The sequence below is a fragment of the Pseudorca crassidens genome, chromosome 7, assembly GCF_039906515.1.
Source record: "Pseudorca crassidens isolate mPseCra1 chromosome 7, mPseCra1.hap1, whole genome shotgun sequence".
Taxonomy (NCBI): Eukaryota; Metazoa; Chordata; class Mammalia; order Artiodactyla; family Delphinidae; genus Pseudorca; species Pseudorca crassidens.
The window spans coordinates 114,604,184-114,622,472 of NC_090302.1; the positions used below are offsets into that span (position 1 = coordinate 114,604,184).

Sequence of the window (18,289 nt, forward strand, 5' to 3'; positions counted from 1 at the left end):
GTTTTTAAGGACTAACGTTACAGAGAAAGATTTATGATGGCGTTTCATGGATAAGGCTCAGTTGACAAAGAAATTGCTGTTGCAGGTCCTTTTGGCCTGAAGAGTTTCTGTTCTGAATCTGTGGTGTAAATGCATAACAAAAGAAAGCTTTAATGCCGCTTGCTTTGAAATTGGGGGCGGTGACTTTAAAGCCCTGTGGGTAGTTTGATTGCCCGAAACTATTTTTAAGCGCAAGGGCAGCTGTGGGAAGGAAAGCTAGTGGGGAATTTGCTTGGGTTGAGAGGTGGGTGAGGACCTCTGGAGAAATGCAGGAAAAGGTCTTATTTGGGGGCCTTGGATTGTCAGCCCCTTGTGCACCTTCCCTAGAGCCTGACGCAGGGGTGTTTTCAGCCTAACTGGACCAGTGGTGGTGTCGGGCTACCAGAACTTTTACTTCGTGAAGCTGAACAGTTTCTGAGAAAGGGCTGGTGGGATCACAGGCACATTGATGTGTTTCTTTCCGACATCCTGTGCAACACATTTGAGGCAGAAGAACCGTTTCTGATGTTTGGTGAAGTCGGGAGCCTTTGTAATCAGAGGCTGAAAAGGCTAACGGTACCAGTTCTGAGGCTTCTCAGGCATTTCCTTGGAAAGGGGTGGGGAGGGAGTGACTCACCCGGCCGAAGGTGCTCAGGTAGGCCTCCGCGATCACCAGCCTCTGCGCGTTGCAGCGCTGGGTCAGGATGTCGATCAGCAGGTCCTTGTCGCAGCCTGGAAAAGGGGCGTATTTGGAGAGTCGTGAGACTGCTACCCTGCAGGTAGGAAGAACTCAGTGTCCAGGGATTAAAGGCAGCATGCAAGCTTGTCCCCGTGTTGCTTCCAGCAGGCAGGGAACGATTCCAACTCAAATGGAAGTCACAGGGCAGCCCCTGACATGGCGAGGGACCTCCCGTCTCTCCTCTTGATGCTACAACTACAGATTTTCCTTCAAAAGGATTCAATAAAAATACAGAGGAGTGAAGAATGTGGTCTTTCTTCTACCACCCTCCTACCCCACCAACAAAAGGCTTTCCTGGACGCCAAGCTGATTCCTGTTTGAATTGGCCACGTGTCTTTCTTACTGTACGGTTTGATATGACTTACAACAAATGTACATTAAGACAAAAGTAACTGCTGTGGTGCTGATGTCAGCAGGTGAGAGGATCCCGGCCATTGTCTCCTTTGGAGAAAGAATCCCACAAAGAGACATTGTAAAGCAGGCACAGAGTTTATTGGAAGCACAGTATGAGAAAAAAGAAACGATTTATTTAGAGCAGAAGCAAAGCACAGATACACACCCAGAGAAGAGTGCAGGAGTCCTGAACGAGGAGAGTGGATTGAAATCACTTATACGGGACAGTTCTTCCAGGTCTCTGTTCTCCTCTGGCCAATTATCTCCCTTCTTCTCCCACATCTGACCTGTTTCAGGGCCCTCCCGGTATGTGTGCACATCTTTTTGCCAAGATGGATTCCAGCGCTGAGGCTGACGGGAGGTGTGACAACACGTATTATGGGGTAGTGCCCCCTCCCTTTTTGACCCCCTGAGGAGCCTCTCTGTGCATGTGCGCTTGGAGAGGTTTCCCTGACCTCAGGAGATGTGATAGTCATGGTCATCTCACCTCTTCAGCAGAGCTCAGCTCCTGCCATTAACTTTGTCCTTGGAGTGTCAGGGGAAAACAGAGCTCCAGTTGAGTCCACTTGACAAACCCCAGCTGCTCAGCCCAGGGGTGCATCTGCCTCATGCCTCAGTCCAGACCCCAACAGAAGGAAGAGTCCTGGGGAAGGGGCTGTGAGGGGGGGACCATGCCCCTGCCCAGGGGTGGGCGGCCCCTCCCCATAACAGAGGCTCTGCTCCTGGGCTCTGAGGCCCCGCTTCCTCCTGCACCAACCCATGAACCTGAAAAAACGCCTGAATGCACAGCTGCTTCAGGGAAATTTAGCTGCAACGTTAGTGGTGGTAGAGTAACCAAGAAGGTGTTAGCATCCCCTCAGCTTGACCAAAATTCAGACAAACTTCTCCTGATTAGAAGCCTTTGACCTCTTTCCTTCCTCCTTTCTTTCTTTCTTTCTTTCTTTCTTTCTTTCTTTCTTTCTTTCTTTCTTTCTTTCTTTCTTTCTTTCTTTCTTTCTTTCTTTCTCTTTCTTTCTTTCCTTCCTTCCTTCTTTCTTTTCTTTCTTTCTTCTTTCCTTCCTTCCTTCCTTCCTTCCTTCCTTCCTGCCTTCTTTTTTTCTGAGAGCATTTACTTCAGAAAACTTGCAGTTGTAAATTCTTTCTTTTCCCCCAAGACATAAATCTTGTCCCAACCACCTGCCAGTTTTAATGCCCAGAAATGCCTTTCTCAAGGACTTGGGATGCATCCCTTTGAAATACAATCGCCAGGAAAGATAGAGCCACTGTCTCCCAACCTCTGTGGCAGGCAGGACCCTGAGTACCAATGAGCAGCCTCAGAAGTCCTCATTGTGTTGACCAAGGCCCCCGCCCCTGTGACCTCTAGAACATCCCAGGGCTCAGACCTCGCCTGCCTTTTGTTTCAGAGGAGCTGAGTTCAGTCTCTCTCCTCTTTCATAAAGGCTTCCCTGCCTGTTGAATTCTGTGTGGTATACTTTCCCTTTGACAAATGATGGAGATGAGGAGAAGAATGAGTTGAAGTGCTAGGATGTTAAGCAGATCATCTTTTTGGAAGTTAAAGCCATCCTGGATGTGTTCGGATCATGGGAGAGTGATGAGCTGCATGTGAAAACGTCCAGTGAATGAGGGCACGGGACTAGATATACACAGATGACCGTGCCTGGAAGAACCCAAAGGGAGAGCGAGGTATTTATGCAGGTGAGAGAAATGGTCCGGCAGCTGCAGAATGGAGGGAGGGAGGCAGAGGATCAGCTCCAGAGCCTGGGATTTCGGGTTTGGGAGCAAAGGCAGCCTGTAGAGAAAGGCACAGAGCATCAGGTGCACGGGGCCCCAGGTTCAGCGCTGGAGCCAAGGGACATTAGGTGGTTCTGAAGGGATCTGCTGACTGCGTGATGGGCGGTCCAGAGGAACGTATTTTTAATAATAAATAGAAGGTTTTTCAATTGGATCCATTGTTGATTTTGCTATCGTCACACTTTTGTAATTTTTGTAGCCTTCTGGTTTTCGTTGTTGTTCTGTTGGGATTATCCACAACCTACCTCTCTGAATTACTCTCCATTTTTCAAAGTTCATAGCAACTCTGGCTCATTTATCCCTCTAGAGATATTTCAGAGTAATATCATATGGATCTCAAAAATATTATTAAAATTTCAATTAAAATAACTGTAAACTTAGGAATCGATTTAGAGAAATTATATTTCTGTCACTAACATGATGAATCTGTTGAATTAATTATGTGTTTTTCTTTTCTAAAAGACTTAGTAAAGATTTGTAGAGTTTTTACAAATAACAAGAAACTTGATTTTGTTGAAATTATTCATATTTGCATTTCTATTGATATTTCAAGCTATATTATTTTTGCTTTGTTTCTTAACACATAATTGCTTAATGAAGTAAATGATGTCAAATTTTATGTTGACTTTGTATCCAGAAAAATTATTGAACTCTCACAGTTTTTAATAATGCTTTTGCTTGATTACCTTGGATTTTGAGATATATTAATAATGTCCTCTGCAATTTCAGAGAATTTTGATTTGTTTTTTAGAATCATCGTATCTATTTCTCTTTCTTGTCCTATTATATTAGGGGCAGGAATATCTAGATAATTCCTATCCGATAGTTTAACAGAAAAATCTGACATGATGAACCATAGCAGTCTTATAGGTTTTTATGATGTACAGTTGATTCTTGTTCTTAGTGAAAGGTTTCTACAAAGTCACCGTGAGCATGAATTAGTAAATGCTGAACGACTGCTTCTAGGGGAAATATAGGAAAACTCAGCCGCTAGGACTAGAGGGAAACTCCCTCCACTTCTGTAAAGAAGGTCTACACACACCCTACAGCTCACATCATATTGGTGGTCAGTGAGGCCTGGGGCAGGTGAGGACGCCTAGTCTAAGTAGCACCCAGTGTTTCACAAAGATTCATTTTGTCCTGTACGCAGCTTTACCATGAGTTAGGCATATAGGTTAAAAATAGTTCCCCTTGCCCAGGATCTCATAGGCATGATCTGGAAATTATATATGTTAACTGAGACAAAAGAAACACAGTTGTTGTAAGAGTGCGTGGGTGGGGAAGTAGCTTGTCGCAGTTAGGACTTGGCAAGTGGACTGCACTGTTAGACATTGTTACCTGAGAGGTACTCCTTTTCCTTGGTGAATTGTTATACAACTTAAGACAATTTTTGTTAAAACTACTCATTTCCATTTGCGTCAGAGAATATTTTTGCTTTCTGATTTTTCTATGTAAGACACAGTCAAAAACCAACAAGTGAGACTACATTAAACTCAAAAGCTTCTGCAGAGCAAGAGAAACAGTCAACAAAGTGAAAAGGCAACCTATAGAATGGGAGAAAATACTTGCAAATCATATACCTGATAAGGAGTTGATAGCTGCAATGTATCAGGAGCTCATACAACTCAATAGTAAAAAAGAATAATTAATAATCTGATTGAAAAAAATGGGCAAAGCACCTGAATAGACATTTTTCCCAGGAAGGTGTACAAATGGCCAAGAAGTACACGAAAAGCTGCTCAACATCACTAATCATCAGGGAAATGCAAATGAAAACCAAAGTGAGATATCACCTCTCACCTGTCAGAATGGCCATCATCTGAAAGACAAGAGATAAAAAGTGTTGGCAAGGATGTGGAGAAAGGGGAACCCTCCTGCACTGTTGGTGGGCATGTAAATTGGTGCAACCACTATGGAAAACGTTACAGAGGTTCCTCAAAAAATTAAAAATAGAGCTACCATGTGATCCAGTAGTTCCACTCCTGGGTATTTATCCACAGGAAATGAAATTGCTATCTTGCAGAGTTATCTCCACCCCCATGCTCATTACAGCATTATTCACAATTGCTGAGACATGGAGACCACTTAGGTGTCCCATCGACAAAGGAATGAATAAAGAAAATATGATACACACACAATGGAATATTACTCAGCCACGAAAAGAAGGAAATCCTGCCATTTGTGACAACATGGATGAATCCTGAAGGCGTTACGCTAAGTGAAATAAGACAGAGAAATGCAGATACTGTATGATCTCACATACATGGAATCCACAATAGCTGAATTCATGGAAACAACCAGGGGCTGGGGGATGGAGGAAAGGGGGAGGTGACAGTCAAAGTGTACAGACTTCCAGTTATAAGAGGAGTGAGTTCTGGGGATCTAACATCCGTCATGGTGACTACAGTTAACAATACTGTATTGCATACTTGAAAGTGGCTAAGAGAGTAGAGGGTAAATGTTCTCACCATAACAATAATGACAAAAAATGGTAATTCTGTGAGAAGAAGGATGTGTAAACTAACCTTATTGTGTTGACCATTTAGCAAAATATACGTCTTTGAAATCATCACATGGTACACTTTAAACTTACACAATGTTATAGGTCATTTGTGTCTCAGCAAAGCTGGAAAAAACCCACAGTAGCCGAGGAAAACATTTGCAATTGTCGTTTTCGATCGCCCTTTGCCAGGGGTATCAGGATGGATAGACTTTCACAGCATCTTGAGCTGTGTTCTTGGTTTGTCGTACTAGAGCAGAGGTGTGCCGTCAAACCCCAAACCTCCTGAAATTCTTCAGCTAAAACACTGACCAGCAAAAACCTACAAGGGTCAAAATGAATCCAAATTCTGACCCTAAAATTGCGATGACAGGAAAATTGAAACTGGCACAAAGAAGAATTTTCAGTGAATAGATTGCTCTGATTTATAGTTTTAAAGCAAAAATTATTCTCCTGAAGAAAAAGTTAATCCATAACTGTTCGTTGCCCTGTCTCCAGATTTTTCTAGCGATGATTAATATTTTTAAAGGCATAAGCATTGCAGACTCTTAATGTTGACTTTAGAGCACATTCAAAGTCCTTTATTGTTTTCCTCCAGGGTCCTGCTAGTGGACACACACACACACACACAGTATAGCTTGTGTAAAGATGACCTTGTCTTCAAAGCTGAGAGCTTGCTTTCTCATGAAAGGCTTTTTATGTTTCATGCAAACGTTTCCTTTCTGTTGTCAGTGTTCATCTTCGTGCTCACCAGAAGTCTCCTTAGGACAGGTTGGATGTTTAACAGCTCCATATCATATCTTAAAGATTAAATCTTTTTTAAAAGAACTCAACAATTTCCCACTTCTCTCTACATTTCTTTCCTAAACTCTAGTTCATTCACTGGACATGCACTTACAAGCACCTGACCCAGCCTCCCGCCCTGGGAGCTCAGAGGCCAGTCAGCAGGTGACAGGGGTGGGGGGAGGGGACAGGCCTGGTGGAGGTGGGGTCAGAGGCAGGACCTTGCAGAAGCAGGTGCTGGGCTTGGGACGACTGATGAGTTTGGAGGGCAAAGAAGGGTTCAAAGAGGAAGGCTCAATTGAAGGGATTCCTGAAGGAAGAGAATTTGAATTCCAAGTAGATGGGAGAAGAATATAGCCTTCCAGGCAGGGGGATTACTGGGCCAATTTGCAGGGATGTGGAAAAGCAGATCCCCCGGAGGGGCAGCAGGAAGTCTGATTTGGCTGGATGTGGGAGTCTCAAAGGAAACAGGCTAGAAAACAAACAAGGGCGAAAAAAGGATGTTTATCCCAGATTAAGTTTTTTGGTTTGGAATTTCATTTAGTTGTTAGGCATTTAAGCATCTAAGGCAAAAACATGTCAAGGTCAGATCTGCAATTGCGAGAGGCAATTCTGTTGATCTTTTCTATTATTTTTCTTGTTCTACTTTTTTGCCCAGCTTTTTGTTTGAATCAGTGTTTGCTTTCTGTTAAACATCAGCTGTTTACACCCATATTATAGTCTTAAGACAAGGTAAAGCACAGGAAAAAAATGATCAAGAAAGGTGCTAGAAATCACCAGGCTTACCAAATCCCTGGAGTGCTTCCCCCAGCATTTGGGCGTCCATCATGGGGTTGAAATTGGGAGCTGGGAAGATGGTTCCCTGCACCTGGTGGGGAGAGTCAGAGAGAAAGGGATTGCAGTAATGCACACCAAAGGTTTCAACATTTTTTTAGATAAATAAAAACAAAAGTACATTCTGTATGTTTGAATTACTCTAAGACATACACACAGGTCTATTAAACAAATGTGTTAATTGTATGTCAATTGCAGAGACTTAATTGTGTTCTTTCTACTCTATTGGCTTCTCCTGCACTGGCATCTATTGTTCATCTAGGAAATGGAGAAACTAGAACTAATAGTAGAAGAGTGTAAGAATCAAATAAATACATGTCTTCTTAGTAAACAGTAAGCATTTTCTTAGGAATTGGAGACTATTTTATAGAAACTGAAAAGAGATGAATTGTGGGGATTCATCCCATTTAAATGAGTTATAAGTGGCAGTTAACCACCACAGCTTTTTTTTTTTAACAATTCAGGGGCCCTGAAATCATATTAGAGGAAATTGAAACATTTGAATTTGGATTAGGGATTCATGATGAAGACGGGGCAGAGATTTTTGGCAAAGCCTCTGCAGCTACAGAGGAAGACGTGAACTCCTGATAATTCTCTGTTTCAGTTCTCATTCATGCTAATAATAAAATGGCAGAAGACATAGGTGAGGCTTTGAGTCGCTTATTTGAGACAGAGCCAGCAGGACTGGGCTCTGTAGGATGACACTCAGACCACCAAAGTGTATTAAGAAGGGGAGCTCTCCCCTGTTTGTCGTGAGTTTGCCCAGAAACATTGGGAAAAATGTCTTCCTGTAGAAAACAGGTCTCCAGGCCTTCAGCGGGCAGGTTCACCGAGCTCTTTTGCAGCAGGTGAAGTTTTCCAGGGCCCATCATCTAACAGCAGAAAATTAATTAATTGATGAGCAAAAGACTGGACCGAACTTCTAGTCCAAGAAATATGCATATACCGATGCCAAAATATTTATGAAAAGATTTTTGGGGGATTAAGAAAACTGTTCACTTGAGTTAAAACTAAGAATTCAATTCCATTTGTATTCCGCTTGACTGATGTTGATAAACAGGAAGCTGCCTGTTTGAAGTAGACTGGAAACCATAGAGTAGTTGTAATATGGACATATTTTCGTACGTAGAAGTACAACCAAGTTAGTGAAACATTCTTCTTAAATCCTAGACGGACAGACATATGTAATTAAAATATGAACACAGTTTGCATCTTATGATGCCCGTGCCTGAGTTTACAAACCAATGTCCAATTTGCTTCTAATAGTTCAAGCTTCTTGGCAATGATCCAGAAACTAAGTTCTCTTGAGTCAACCCATGATTCTAGAAGCTATTTATTAGGAGACATCATGAATTTTATCTCCCTTATTCACTAGCCAGTCCCATTGGCTGAGATTCTATCAGGAAAACAGACTATGATTCTTCTTATATTTACTAAATTAAGTTCAGAGATCAGATTCTAAAATTAATTTCCTGATTGAGTTCTCCTCACCTCAGTCATTTTGTTTTGAATCTTATAACCCTAGAGAAATTTAAGATTTAAACTTTTGAAAGAAGAGCCATGCCTTTAAATGTAAAATTTCTTTTCTGCTATTTGTCACTGCCTTTTACTAAATCCTTTTTGTCTGTGTAGCTTTTTCTGTTTTTTTTTTTTCATTGGAAATATTAAAGGTTTTTTGAGGCATGGGAAAGAGGTAACTTTAGTTCCCTGTTTCAGGAGTTAGAAGGCTTGTTTGGACAAGTCTGGAGGGGCAGTACCATTCATGCCTGGTGACCTTAGTCTTGCTGTGTGCTCTCAACCAAAGGAGTGTTGTAAAGTATAAAAGAGAAAATGTATTTGAAAACAATGGGACATATTGTTAAATAAGTATAAGTTCCCTAGGCAATTTCAGCACTGAATGTGGAAATGTCCATCACAAAACAGAACATTTCATTCCTGGCCGGGCTAGGATCCCCCAGTTTTCTACCGGAGTATGTGCTACAGAATGAAACTGTTTATCTTTTGCACAAAAAAACCAAATGAAAGATAAGAAGAAGAAAGAAAAAAGCTCTGAAAGTTATACATAAAGTTGGAACTGCCTATAGTGATTTATCAGACACGATTTGTGTGTGAAATAAGAGTCCACAGTTTTTTTCTTCACAGTTTTTTTAATCCTTATATAGACGACTAGTACAATGTATTTTTACAGTGTAGTGCAAAAATTATTATTCATTTATTTATTACAGTTCCAATATCCTTTGTCACTTAAAATTATCTCCTTATCAACTGGCCTTAAACGAATACACTAAAAATGTTTTTTTTAAGAAAACATTGTGAATGTTTAGTAATTCAGGAAATAGTTTTATAGTACTTGTCATTCATGCCCATTTATATAGCGTATTAAATCATTGTATTCATTTTATGTCAATTATACTTCAGTTAAGCTCAAGTGAGCAGCACTATTCCATGTAAGACACGTACTTAGTGTTCCTTTTACTTATTTTCTCATTGGGATGATGACTTTGTCTTTTAATGGTCATATCTTTCCAGTTTCATTGGGGTATAATTGACATGGAACATTGTGCAAGTTTAAGGTGCACAATGTGACCTGATCCACGTGTACACTGTGAAGTGACCCCACGGTAAGGTGAGTTAACACACCCCTCACCTTGCACGTCCCTTTTTTCTGATGAGGACATTTGAGACCTGTGCTCCTAGCAGCTTTCCTGTATACAAGACAGTGTTGAAAACTGGATGTGATGAACTGGGATTGACATATATACACTAATATGTATAAAATGGATACCTAATAAGAACGTGCTATATCAAAAAATAAATAAAATTAAATTAAAAAAGAAAAAAAGAAAACTGGAATCACCGTGCTGTACATGACATCCCAGGACTTGTTCACCTCAAAACTGGGAGTTTGTACCTCTGACCAACATCGTCCCTGACAATCACCATCCGTCAGGGGCCATTTTGACTGAACTGACCAGTTAAGCTATGGAAACAGTTTAGTTACCAGTTTTAACTTTGTCCCCTGAATTAAACAATTATTTGAAAAAATTCATTGATTGATTAATTGCTTTGGGCCATAAAACTTTTTTCAAGTGATTACAGTATACCTGTAGGTATATGTTCCTCTATTTTCTTTGGACTGTTTTCCAATATTTGTGCTCGGCCGCATTTTGTGCATCCTCACACCCAACACCAGGCTCCCTGATGACGTCAGTCTACACTGAGAGCTTCTTAAACTTCCCTACCACTCACTGACCTTTTATTTTTCATTAGTATCTTACATTTTTCTATTTGATATAGTTCTTTTTTTTTTTTTTGCGGTACGCGGGCCTCTCACTGTTGTGGACTCTCCCGCGGTGGAGTACAGGTTCCAGACGCGCAGGCCCAGCGGCCATGGCTCACGGGCCCAGCCGCTCCGCGGCATGTGGGATCCTCCCAGACCGGGACACGAACCCGTGTCCCCCGCATCGGCAGGCGGACCCCCAACCACTGCGCCACCAGGGAAGCCCCTCTTTTTTTTTTTTTATTTATTGAAGTACCATTGATTTACAATGTTGTGTTGATTTCTGCTGTACAGCAGTGACTCAGTTATATATATATACATTCTTTTTTATATTCTTTTCCATTATGGTTCATCTCAGGATATTGAATAGAGTTCCCTGTGCTCTACAGTAGGACCTTGTTGTTTATCCATCCTGTATGTACTAGTTTGCGTCTGCTAATCCCAAACCCCGAGTCCATCCCTCCCTCACCTCGCCTACCCCTTGGCAACCACATTGTGTCTGTTCTCTGTGTCTGTGAGTCGGGTTTTCTTTCGTAGATAAGTTCATTTGTTGATACAGTTCTTAAAGTTGGGGCTTTGCCTATGTCAAGTACAATATTGTTTTATAATTTGCTGCCGTACAAGTAGTTGTTCTGTGGCTTCATTCCTTATCCTTCTAGTTATATTTTATGTCCCTTGTCTGCAGAGGGTACCTCAAAGCTATGCGTGATTTTCTATGCAGTGAGACATCTTTTTAAAATGTTCTCATTCACTGGTGATGTCACTTAAGTTAAATGATTGCTTTAAAAAAATTCATTAATGAGATTTTTGGCCAAATGACCTGGCTTTATATATAATGAATATGATAAACTTTCTTTTTGTTTGTTTTTTTTTTACAAATACAGAGTGTACATGAATTAATCAGATTCTTGAAGTCATTATACTGATCATATTTATTGTTTGTATCAGGAAAACTGAAGAGAGACAAACAGATCAGACAAATGAGAACTGTCCTGGAGAAGAGGGTGTGGGGTGGGAGACGGGCCTAGTTAATGGGGCACGTCTGGCTTGACAGTGACTCGGGCGGGAAGCAAAGGTAGAGGTGAGCTGTCACGTGATTACCAAGGGACATCGAGTGTTTTTTTAAGCAAGAGAGTGAAATAATCTGATTGGAGTTCCACTCTACAGCCACTTAAAGAAAGAAACCAAAAGAAGTGATAGAGGTTGTAGGCATGGCTAATTCAGAACCTCTAGCAGGTATAATGCACAGCTGAACTGAAGCAGACTGTGTGTTCTTGATGAATGCAGTTTTGCTTGTTGACCGAGAGTAATTTAACTTGCTAATTTTTGAGGTGTATTTTAAGTTAACCCAGTCACGTTAGTTTAACCTTCTGAAAGCGTAAGAGGCTGTCGTGTCAGGCATGTCTCAGCGTGTATACCTTTGAAAGCAAAGTCCTTTTTAATGTGCGTGTTCCTAATTTGTTCACATCTTAGAGCAGAATGGAAATTTTGAAAAAGTGGACACTTTCCAATGTGACATGAAAATAATGTGTATATGGTAAAATTATTTTTTTTACCTTGAAAATGGTCAGATTTAGAAATAGTATCACTTGTCGCAGGCAAAGTAAGTCCCAGTGTCTGTCATTTCCATTTGAACTCTCACCACAAGGTGATCAAAATATAATCTTTGCTTCTAGTCATTTGCGAATTTAGGTTTTGACAGAGGCATAAAAAACACTCCCTTTTTAAATGACAGAATAAACTGCGTCATGAACTCACTGTGCAGGAGATCATGAGTGATTTGAAGATTTAAAATTCGTTCCAGAATCTACCCCCTGAGCAAATAATGAACGGAGTTCTTTAACTGACAGAAGAATTTCACAGTTATTGTCTGGAACTGAATACAGACTGGAAAAGTCCCATATGGACGGCTCATGAAGTTGATAAACACATGTTCATCATCTCATATCAATAAGTACATGGATAATGCGTATTTCACTCATTCACAGTGACCCAAGGGCCCGGGGTCCATAAACCCATGTTGCTTCTTATTCAACACCCACATTGTAGTCCTTTCTCTCATCTGGCTTTTAAGTCACCCTCATCCCGACCACCTGAGAACCTAAAGAGTTTGGACTTTGAAATATCAGCTGGACTGACTGGGCACCTGCCAGCATGTGGGTTTCAGCGAATAATTCAGCTTTGTTTCGGTGTAACGGAGATTCTTAGATTTCTAGTGAACTGAGGGTTTTTGGAGCCCTCTGAGGAAATCCTACAGAAGTCCTGGGCCTCCGTTACCATAGGGCACATACGCACCTTTGGGGCACTGGCCCCTGGATCTCCAAACGCCCTGAACCCCACTCTCCTTTGACTTCTGTCTGACAAGAGCTTCCTGAATGGTTTCAGTGGCTTCAGCATGACCAGCCCTAGGGGTTGAGTAACCAGTGTGTTAACCCACCCTCTCTCATCTTCCACGAGTGTGTCCTTCAGTCCAGTCCCGTCCATCCTCTCCCCACAATACCTTCCACGGGGCCCCCTCGTCTTAACCTCTGCTACTGCCCCCTTTACCCCTTCCCCCGGGTCGCACCCAACAAGCTGTTGCCTCAGCCAGAATGGTCCTCCCCAAGATCAGACACGTCCTGTGTCCTTCTCTGCCGAAGTCCTTCCTGCCCAGAGCAGTGCTTCTCTGTTTTCTGCTCTGGCCCACGGGGTGGTTGATTTTCACATGAAAGAAACATCCCCTAGGAGCACCTAGGTTTACAAACACATCCCAGTGTGCTAGCCTTGAGGACACTGCAGTGTCGTCCACTCAACAGAGTATATAGTCATAGGTCGGGGTGAGAATATCATATATTGGGCAAAACGTGAGTGTATAGAATAGAAAAAGACGTTCGAGCTTTGGCTCGTTGGTCTTGATGGGAGTATTTTCAGTGTTTGCGGCAACTCGTTCCCATGACTGAGAATAGATGACTGTGGGACTCAATCGGATGTTTTAACAGTGTGAACAGTGCTCTTCAGGACTGTTCCCTGACCGTCTGCATGAGTTCGTGTCTTACTTTCTCGCCCTGAACCTCTTGGCTCCTATACACGACACACAACCTACACCCCAGCCCTGAGTGACTCTGGCCTTGTCCCTTCTGTTTGGATTCTTCTCCACCCGTGCCCATCTCCACACACACTCCCATCCTCTGACTCCACCGTGAACATCTGTTCAGGATTTAACTGATGGCTCCAGGGCCCTCTGTGCAGGGAGTCCTTCCTGACACCACCCCCCCACCTGCCGCCCCAGGAATTGTCTACCCTCTTCCTGGTGCCAGAGCTGCAGGACATCCTGCTCAAGTGCCAGGAGCACAGCAGAAAATATCCATTCCTAGCTCTACCAGGTTTCCAAGAGTAGTAAGTCTCATTAACTGGGCGACCTTTGTTTTGTGGAAAACGGACCTGAATGTGAGTGGTTGTGCAAATTGAGAGATTGGACTGTTCTCGTGAATGAAGGAAGAATATTTGGATTTCCAGGAAACAGTGTGGGAAGAGGTATGGTATGACAAGTAACGCGAATGGGTAGTGATGCAGAATTACTCTCATTCCAGCCAAACTCTGGACTCAACTCAAATTCCACCTGTTATGTGGGGTCTTTCCAGGTTTCATCGAGTATTACCTATGGTTTACTTTGCACCTCTGTTGACCACGGCCTTGCCTTTTTTGCATTTGCCTTTTCTTCTAAATTTTCAATTTCTGAAGGGCAGGGACACTTCTTCTCTTGCTTTCCAAAGCATTTAGGGCAGTACCTTAGGTAGAAAGTGGGCTCTAAGAATGTTTATAAAATACTACATAGAAAAATACACGGACTCAGAGACATCTGCTTTCATCCAGCAGCTTAAAAATTCATTATTCATACATGCAGGCTGTACTCTGGGCATTTCCTGGATAATCACCTCAGCGGTCTTGTGAAGCTGGTGATACTAAGCTTATTTCACAGATGAGGAGATTCTGAGGCTAAGTTGTCTGAAGCCATGCGGGTCATGTGTCGTGAAGCTGACACTCAAATCCAGATCTAACTCCCTGGCTGGAGCCTTTTCCCTTAGAGCTGAAACTGACGTAAAATAACATGTACGATTGAGGCCCTTTATTCATCTTTGCAACTGAAAAATACCTCTATTTGCAAAGGATCTTGTGGGTAAAACCAAAACTCTAAAAGCATAAGTTCTTCTTCTTATACCAATTCTAAGAGAAAAAGAAAGGGGCGTGTGTGTGTGTGTGTGTGTGAAGGAGGGATTGAGGAAATTAGAGAAAGACAGCCAAAAATAGATTCCCATTAGCTGGGTCACCAAAGTGCATTTAAGAACAGAATGTCTAATATTTAACTTCAGTAGAACCCCAGTATAGATCCCCCTGTTATCATGAACCCCCATTGTTTTCTGTCACTTTTGGTGACCGCTATGGACGAGAACGGCGCCAGGCAGAGTAGACACCCTGGCCCGGCACCTGGCAGGGCAGTTGGCACGTCCAGCTCCAGCCCCAGCTCCAGGACACCCAGACCATGTCCTCGAGCGGGCAGGAGGCCGGCTGTCCAGCTCGTATGTCCCTGGCCAGTCCCTCTGAGTGTCTGAGCTGCTGCCTGCACGTCCCCACCCCTCCCTCGTGGTGGGGCTTTTGGGCACACAGAGTGGCAGCCCCCGGGGTTCTGCCAGCCTGCTGCCGGCCACAGGGAGTGGGGCTGGCATGGGACGTGGCAGGGGGCCAGGCACAGTGTTGGTGGGGATGGCTTTCTCTTGATGGTATTTTGCAGGAGGGAAGGAATTAGGGTTGTCCCATGATGGGTCACCAGCCACTGAGAAGGGACAGCATACATGAACAAAAAGAAATGGAAACATCGCTTACAGTGAGTGAGAGAATGATTGATCTTTATTCCCTGTGTTCCCCTGGCCTCAGATAAGAATCTTTAGGGAGGAAGAGTAACCGGGAGAAGAATTTTTGTGAACTTAATTTGAGTCGTAAAGGACAGGATGACTGCAGCTTACATCTGGGTTACACTTGCAAAGGAAATATGTATCTATCATATAATCAAAATAAAGCTTAATGATCTGATGTCTGCCACAGCTACTGATATTAAGATAGGCTGGGTTGGGCTTCCCTGGTGGCGCAGTGGTTGAGAGTCTGCCTGCCGATGCAGGGGACACGGGTTCGAGCCCTGGTCTGGGAAGATCCCACATGCCGCGGAGCAACTAGGCCTGTGTGCCACAACTACTGAGCCTGCGCGTCTGGAGCCTGTGCTCCTCAACAAGAGAGGCCGCGATAGCGAGAGGCCCGCGCACCGCGATGAAGAGTGGCCCCGGCTCGCCACAACTGGAGAAAGCCCACTCACAGAAACGAAGACCCAACACAGCCATAAATAAATAAATGAATAAATAAATAAATTAATTAATTAAAAAAAAAAGATAGGCTGGGTTATATTTTCAGATTGATGCAGAAGTGTTTATGACTACGGACCAGTTACTAAATTAGTTACTGTAAAATCTTTACAGCTTAGTAGATGGATGTCAAGGAGTTTGAGAAGAGCATGGAGGGACCTGGACTCACCCACACAGCCTCTTAGGATTACCATCCAAGAGCGTCTTCACTCACGTGACTATGTTTTGAGGAAGCAGTTGTGTAGGAAGGTACTGTAAACTTTATCTTAGTAATATGTAGTAGAAGACTACAAAACTTAACCTCATTAGAGTAAAATCGATGGCATCAAATGACTGCTTACTCTTGAAGGCTCAAGATACTCGATTCCTAAACCCTGGAATCCGCGAATGTTACCTCACCTGCCGAAGGGGACTTTGCAGGTGTGATTAAGTGAAGGATTTTGAGAGGCAGAGATTATCCTGGATTAACCTGGGAGGCTGTAAATATAATCCCACCTGCCCTTATGAGAGGTGGGCAGAGGGCGATTTGACTACAGGACAAGAAGGTGACAGGAAGCCGAAAGCAAGATGCCGCAATACTGGCTGTGAAGATGAAGGAAGGACACATGGTCCAGGGACGTGGGCGACTGCTGGCAGCTCGAAAAGCTGAAGAGGCCATCCTTCCCAGAGCCTCCAGGGGGAGCCAGCCCTGCTGACAGCCCCACTTTTGCCTGGTAAAACTGTTTTCAGATTCCTGACCTCCAGAACTGTAAGAGAGTACATTTGTTTTAAGCCACTACCTTGTGGTAACTTGTTACAGCAGCAACAGAAAATTAACAGTCACCATGGAATCCTTGTTTCCACGCGTCCTCCCATCCTAAACGCTTACATCACAAACTTGGTCATTCCCAGTCAGGCCCACACCCCCTCATCAAAGGATACACTTAAACCAAACCCCCCAATTCTCATAAATATCCTGCTGTTCCCCCTCTACTCTGAGATGCTATTAAGATCATCAAGGTAGACCTTCCCCTTAGATGGGCTTCATCCTCGGAGGGTTTTTGGTGCTGTTTTGGGGAAGTTAGCATTTGATAAGATATAATGAGGAAATTTGAAGTACCATTCTGTCTGGATAAATAAAAGGCAATGGGTTATTACTGTTCTATAAGTAAGTCAAGAAAGTCACTGAAGTTACCAGAAAGAATATGTTTCAAGTGTAAAAGATCATAGAAGAGTTTCATGTGACTGATGCCCCCTAAGGAGGATTGTAAGGAGATTATTGCTACTTGATGATTCTGTCCGGGGTCTTTCAGAATAAACAGAAAAAAGACTTGGCGATGAGGTTATAAATTATGGAAGAAACAATAAAATATGGAGACATGATTTAGGACATACTTAATGTGTATACAGCTGGGAGAGAGCAGAACAATGGAAGAAAAACAATAATAAAAGAAAAAGTAGAAAAAATTCAGGCAGTGAAAGAATCACATTCTTGTGATGTGATGAAAAGGGACCATCCGTATTGGGGAATATTAATGAAAAAATCAACACTTAAGAGACAACGTATTCAAGTTTGCTTACAAGGGAAATAATCAAGCTGGGATCCGAATACTCTTCCACAAAATTCAATGTTAGAAGGCATTTGATCAGTCTTTCCAGAATTCAGAGGAAACAATTTAGGATTCAAAAGTTTTAAACCCAGCAAACTGTAATTTAAAAGAAAGGGCAAAAGAAAAAGATACCACCTACATACCCTTTTCAGATCATGGTAAGAATGATTCAGCCCAGTGAAGCTGAATCAGCGCAAGGAAGTCAAGTAAAGAACAGAAGTAGTTCAATACTATTAGTACCTCAATCCACTAGTCAGCACCCATTGAGTTTCCAGTATGTCCCCCAAATCGTGTTAATTTACACTACTGAACTCCAAGGAATTAAGCAATCAAAAATACACACAAGCCAGGTTGGTACTATTGCTGCGAGGTTTAGAGAGGTCAATTTCTGTTCGTAGATCACATACTTAGTGAGCGATGGTGCCCAGATTCAGACACAGCCCGGTCTGATTCCAGTCCCTGTGTTCTTTTTTTTAATTTAATTTTTTAGTTTATATTGGAGTATAGTTGATATACAATGTTGTGTTTTCAGGTGTACAGCAAAGTGATTCAGTTACACATATACATGTATCCATTCTTTTTTAGATTCTTTCCCCATATAGACTATTACAGAATATTGAGTATAGTTCCCTGTGCTATACAGTACATGCTTATTGATTATCTTTTTTTTTTTTTTTTTTTTGCGATATGCGGGCCTCTCACTGCTGTGGCCTCTCCCGTTGCGGAGCACAGGCTCCGGACGCGCAGGCTCAGCGGCCATGGCTTACGGGCCTAGCCGCTCCACGGCATGTGGGATCTTCCTGGACTGGGGCATGAACCCATGTCCCCTGCATCGGCAGGCGGACCCTCAACCACTGCGCCACCAGGGAAGCCCTGATTATCTATTTTATATATAGTAGTGTGTATCTGTTAATCCCAAACTCCTAATTTATCCCTCCCCCCAATGTTTCCCTTTTGGTAGCCATAAGTTTG

The 18,289-nt window shown here is 42.7% G+C and overlaps 1 protein-coding gene across 1 annotated transcript in view; it reads right to left on the reverse strand.

Annotated features, from left to right (window-relative positions):
- The window catches only part of ANXA10 (annexin A10), a 44,528-nt gene extending 31,706 nt beyond the window's left edge, over nucleotides 1-12,822 (reverse strand). Inside the window, exons 1-3 of the mRNA XM_067745503.1 lie at nucleotides 12,634-12,822; nucleotides 7,011-7,092; nucleotides 656-750 (exon numbers count right to left, since the gene is read on the reverse strand). Of these exons, the coding sequence (XP_067601604.1) occupies nucleotides 656-750; nucleotides 7,011-7,092; nucleotides 12,634-12,822 (366 nt within the window). The remainder of the gene's footprint in view (nucleotides 1-655; nucleotides 751-7,010; nucleotides 7,093-12,633) is intronic.
- Nucleotides 12,823-18,289: the final 5,467 nt, after the last annotated feature.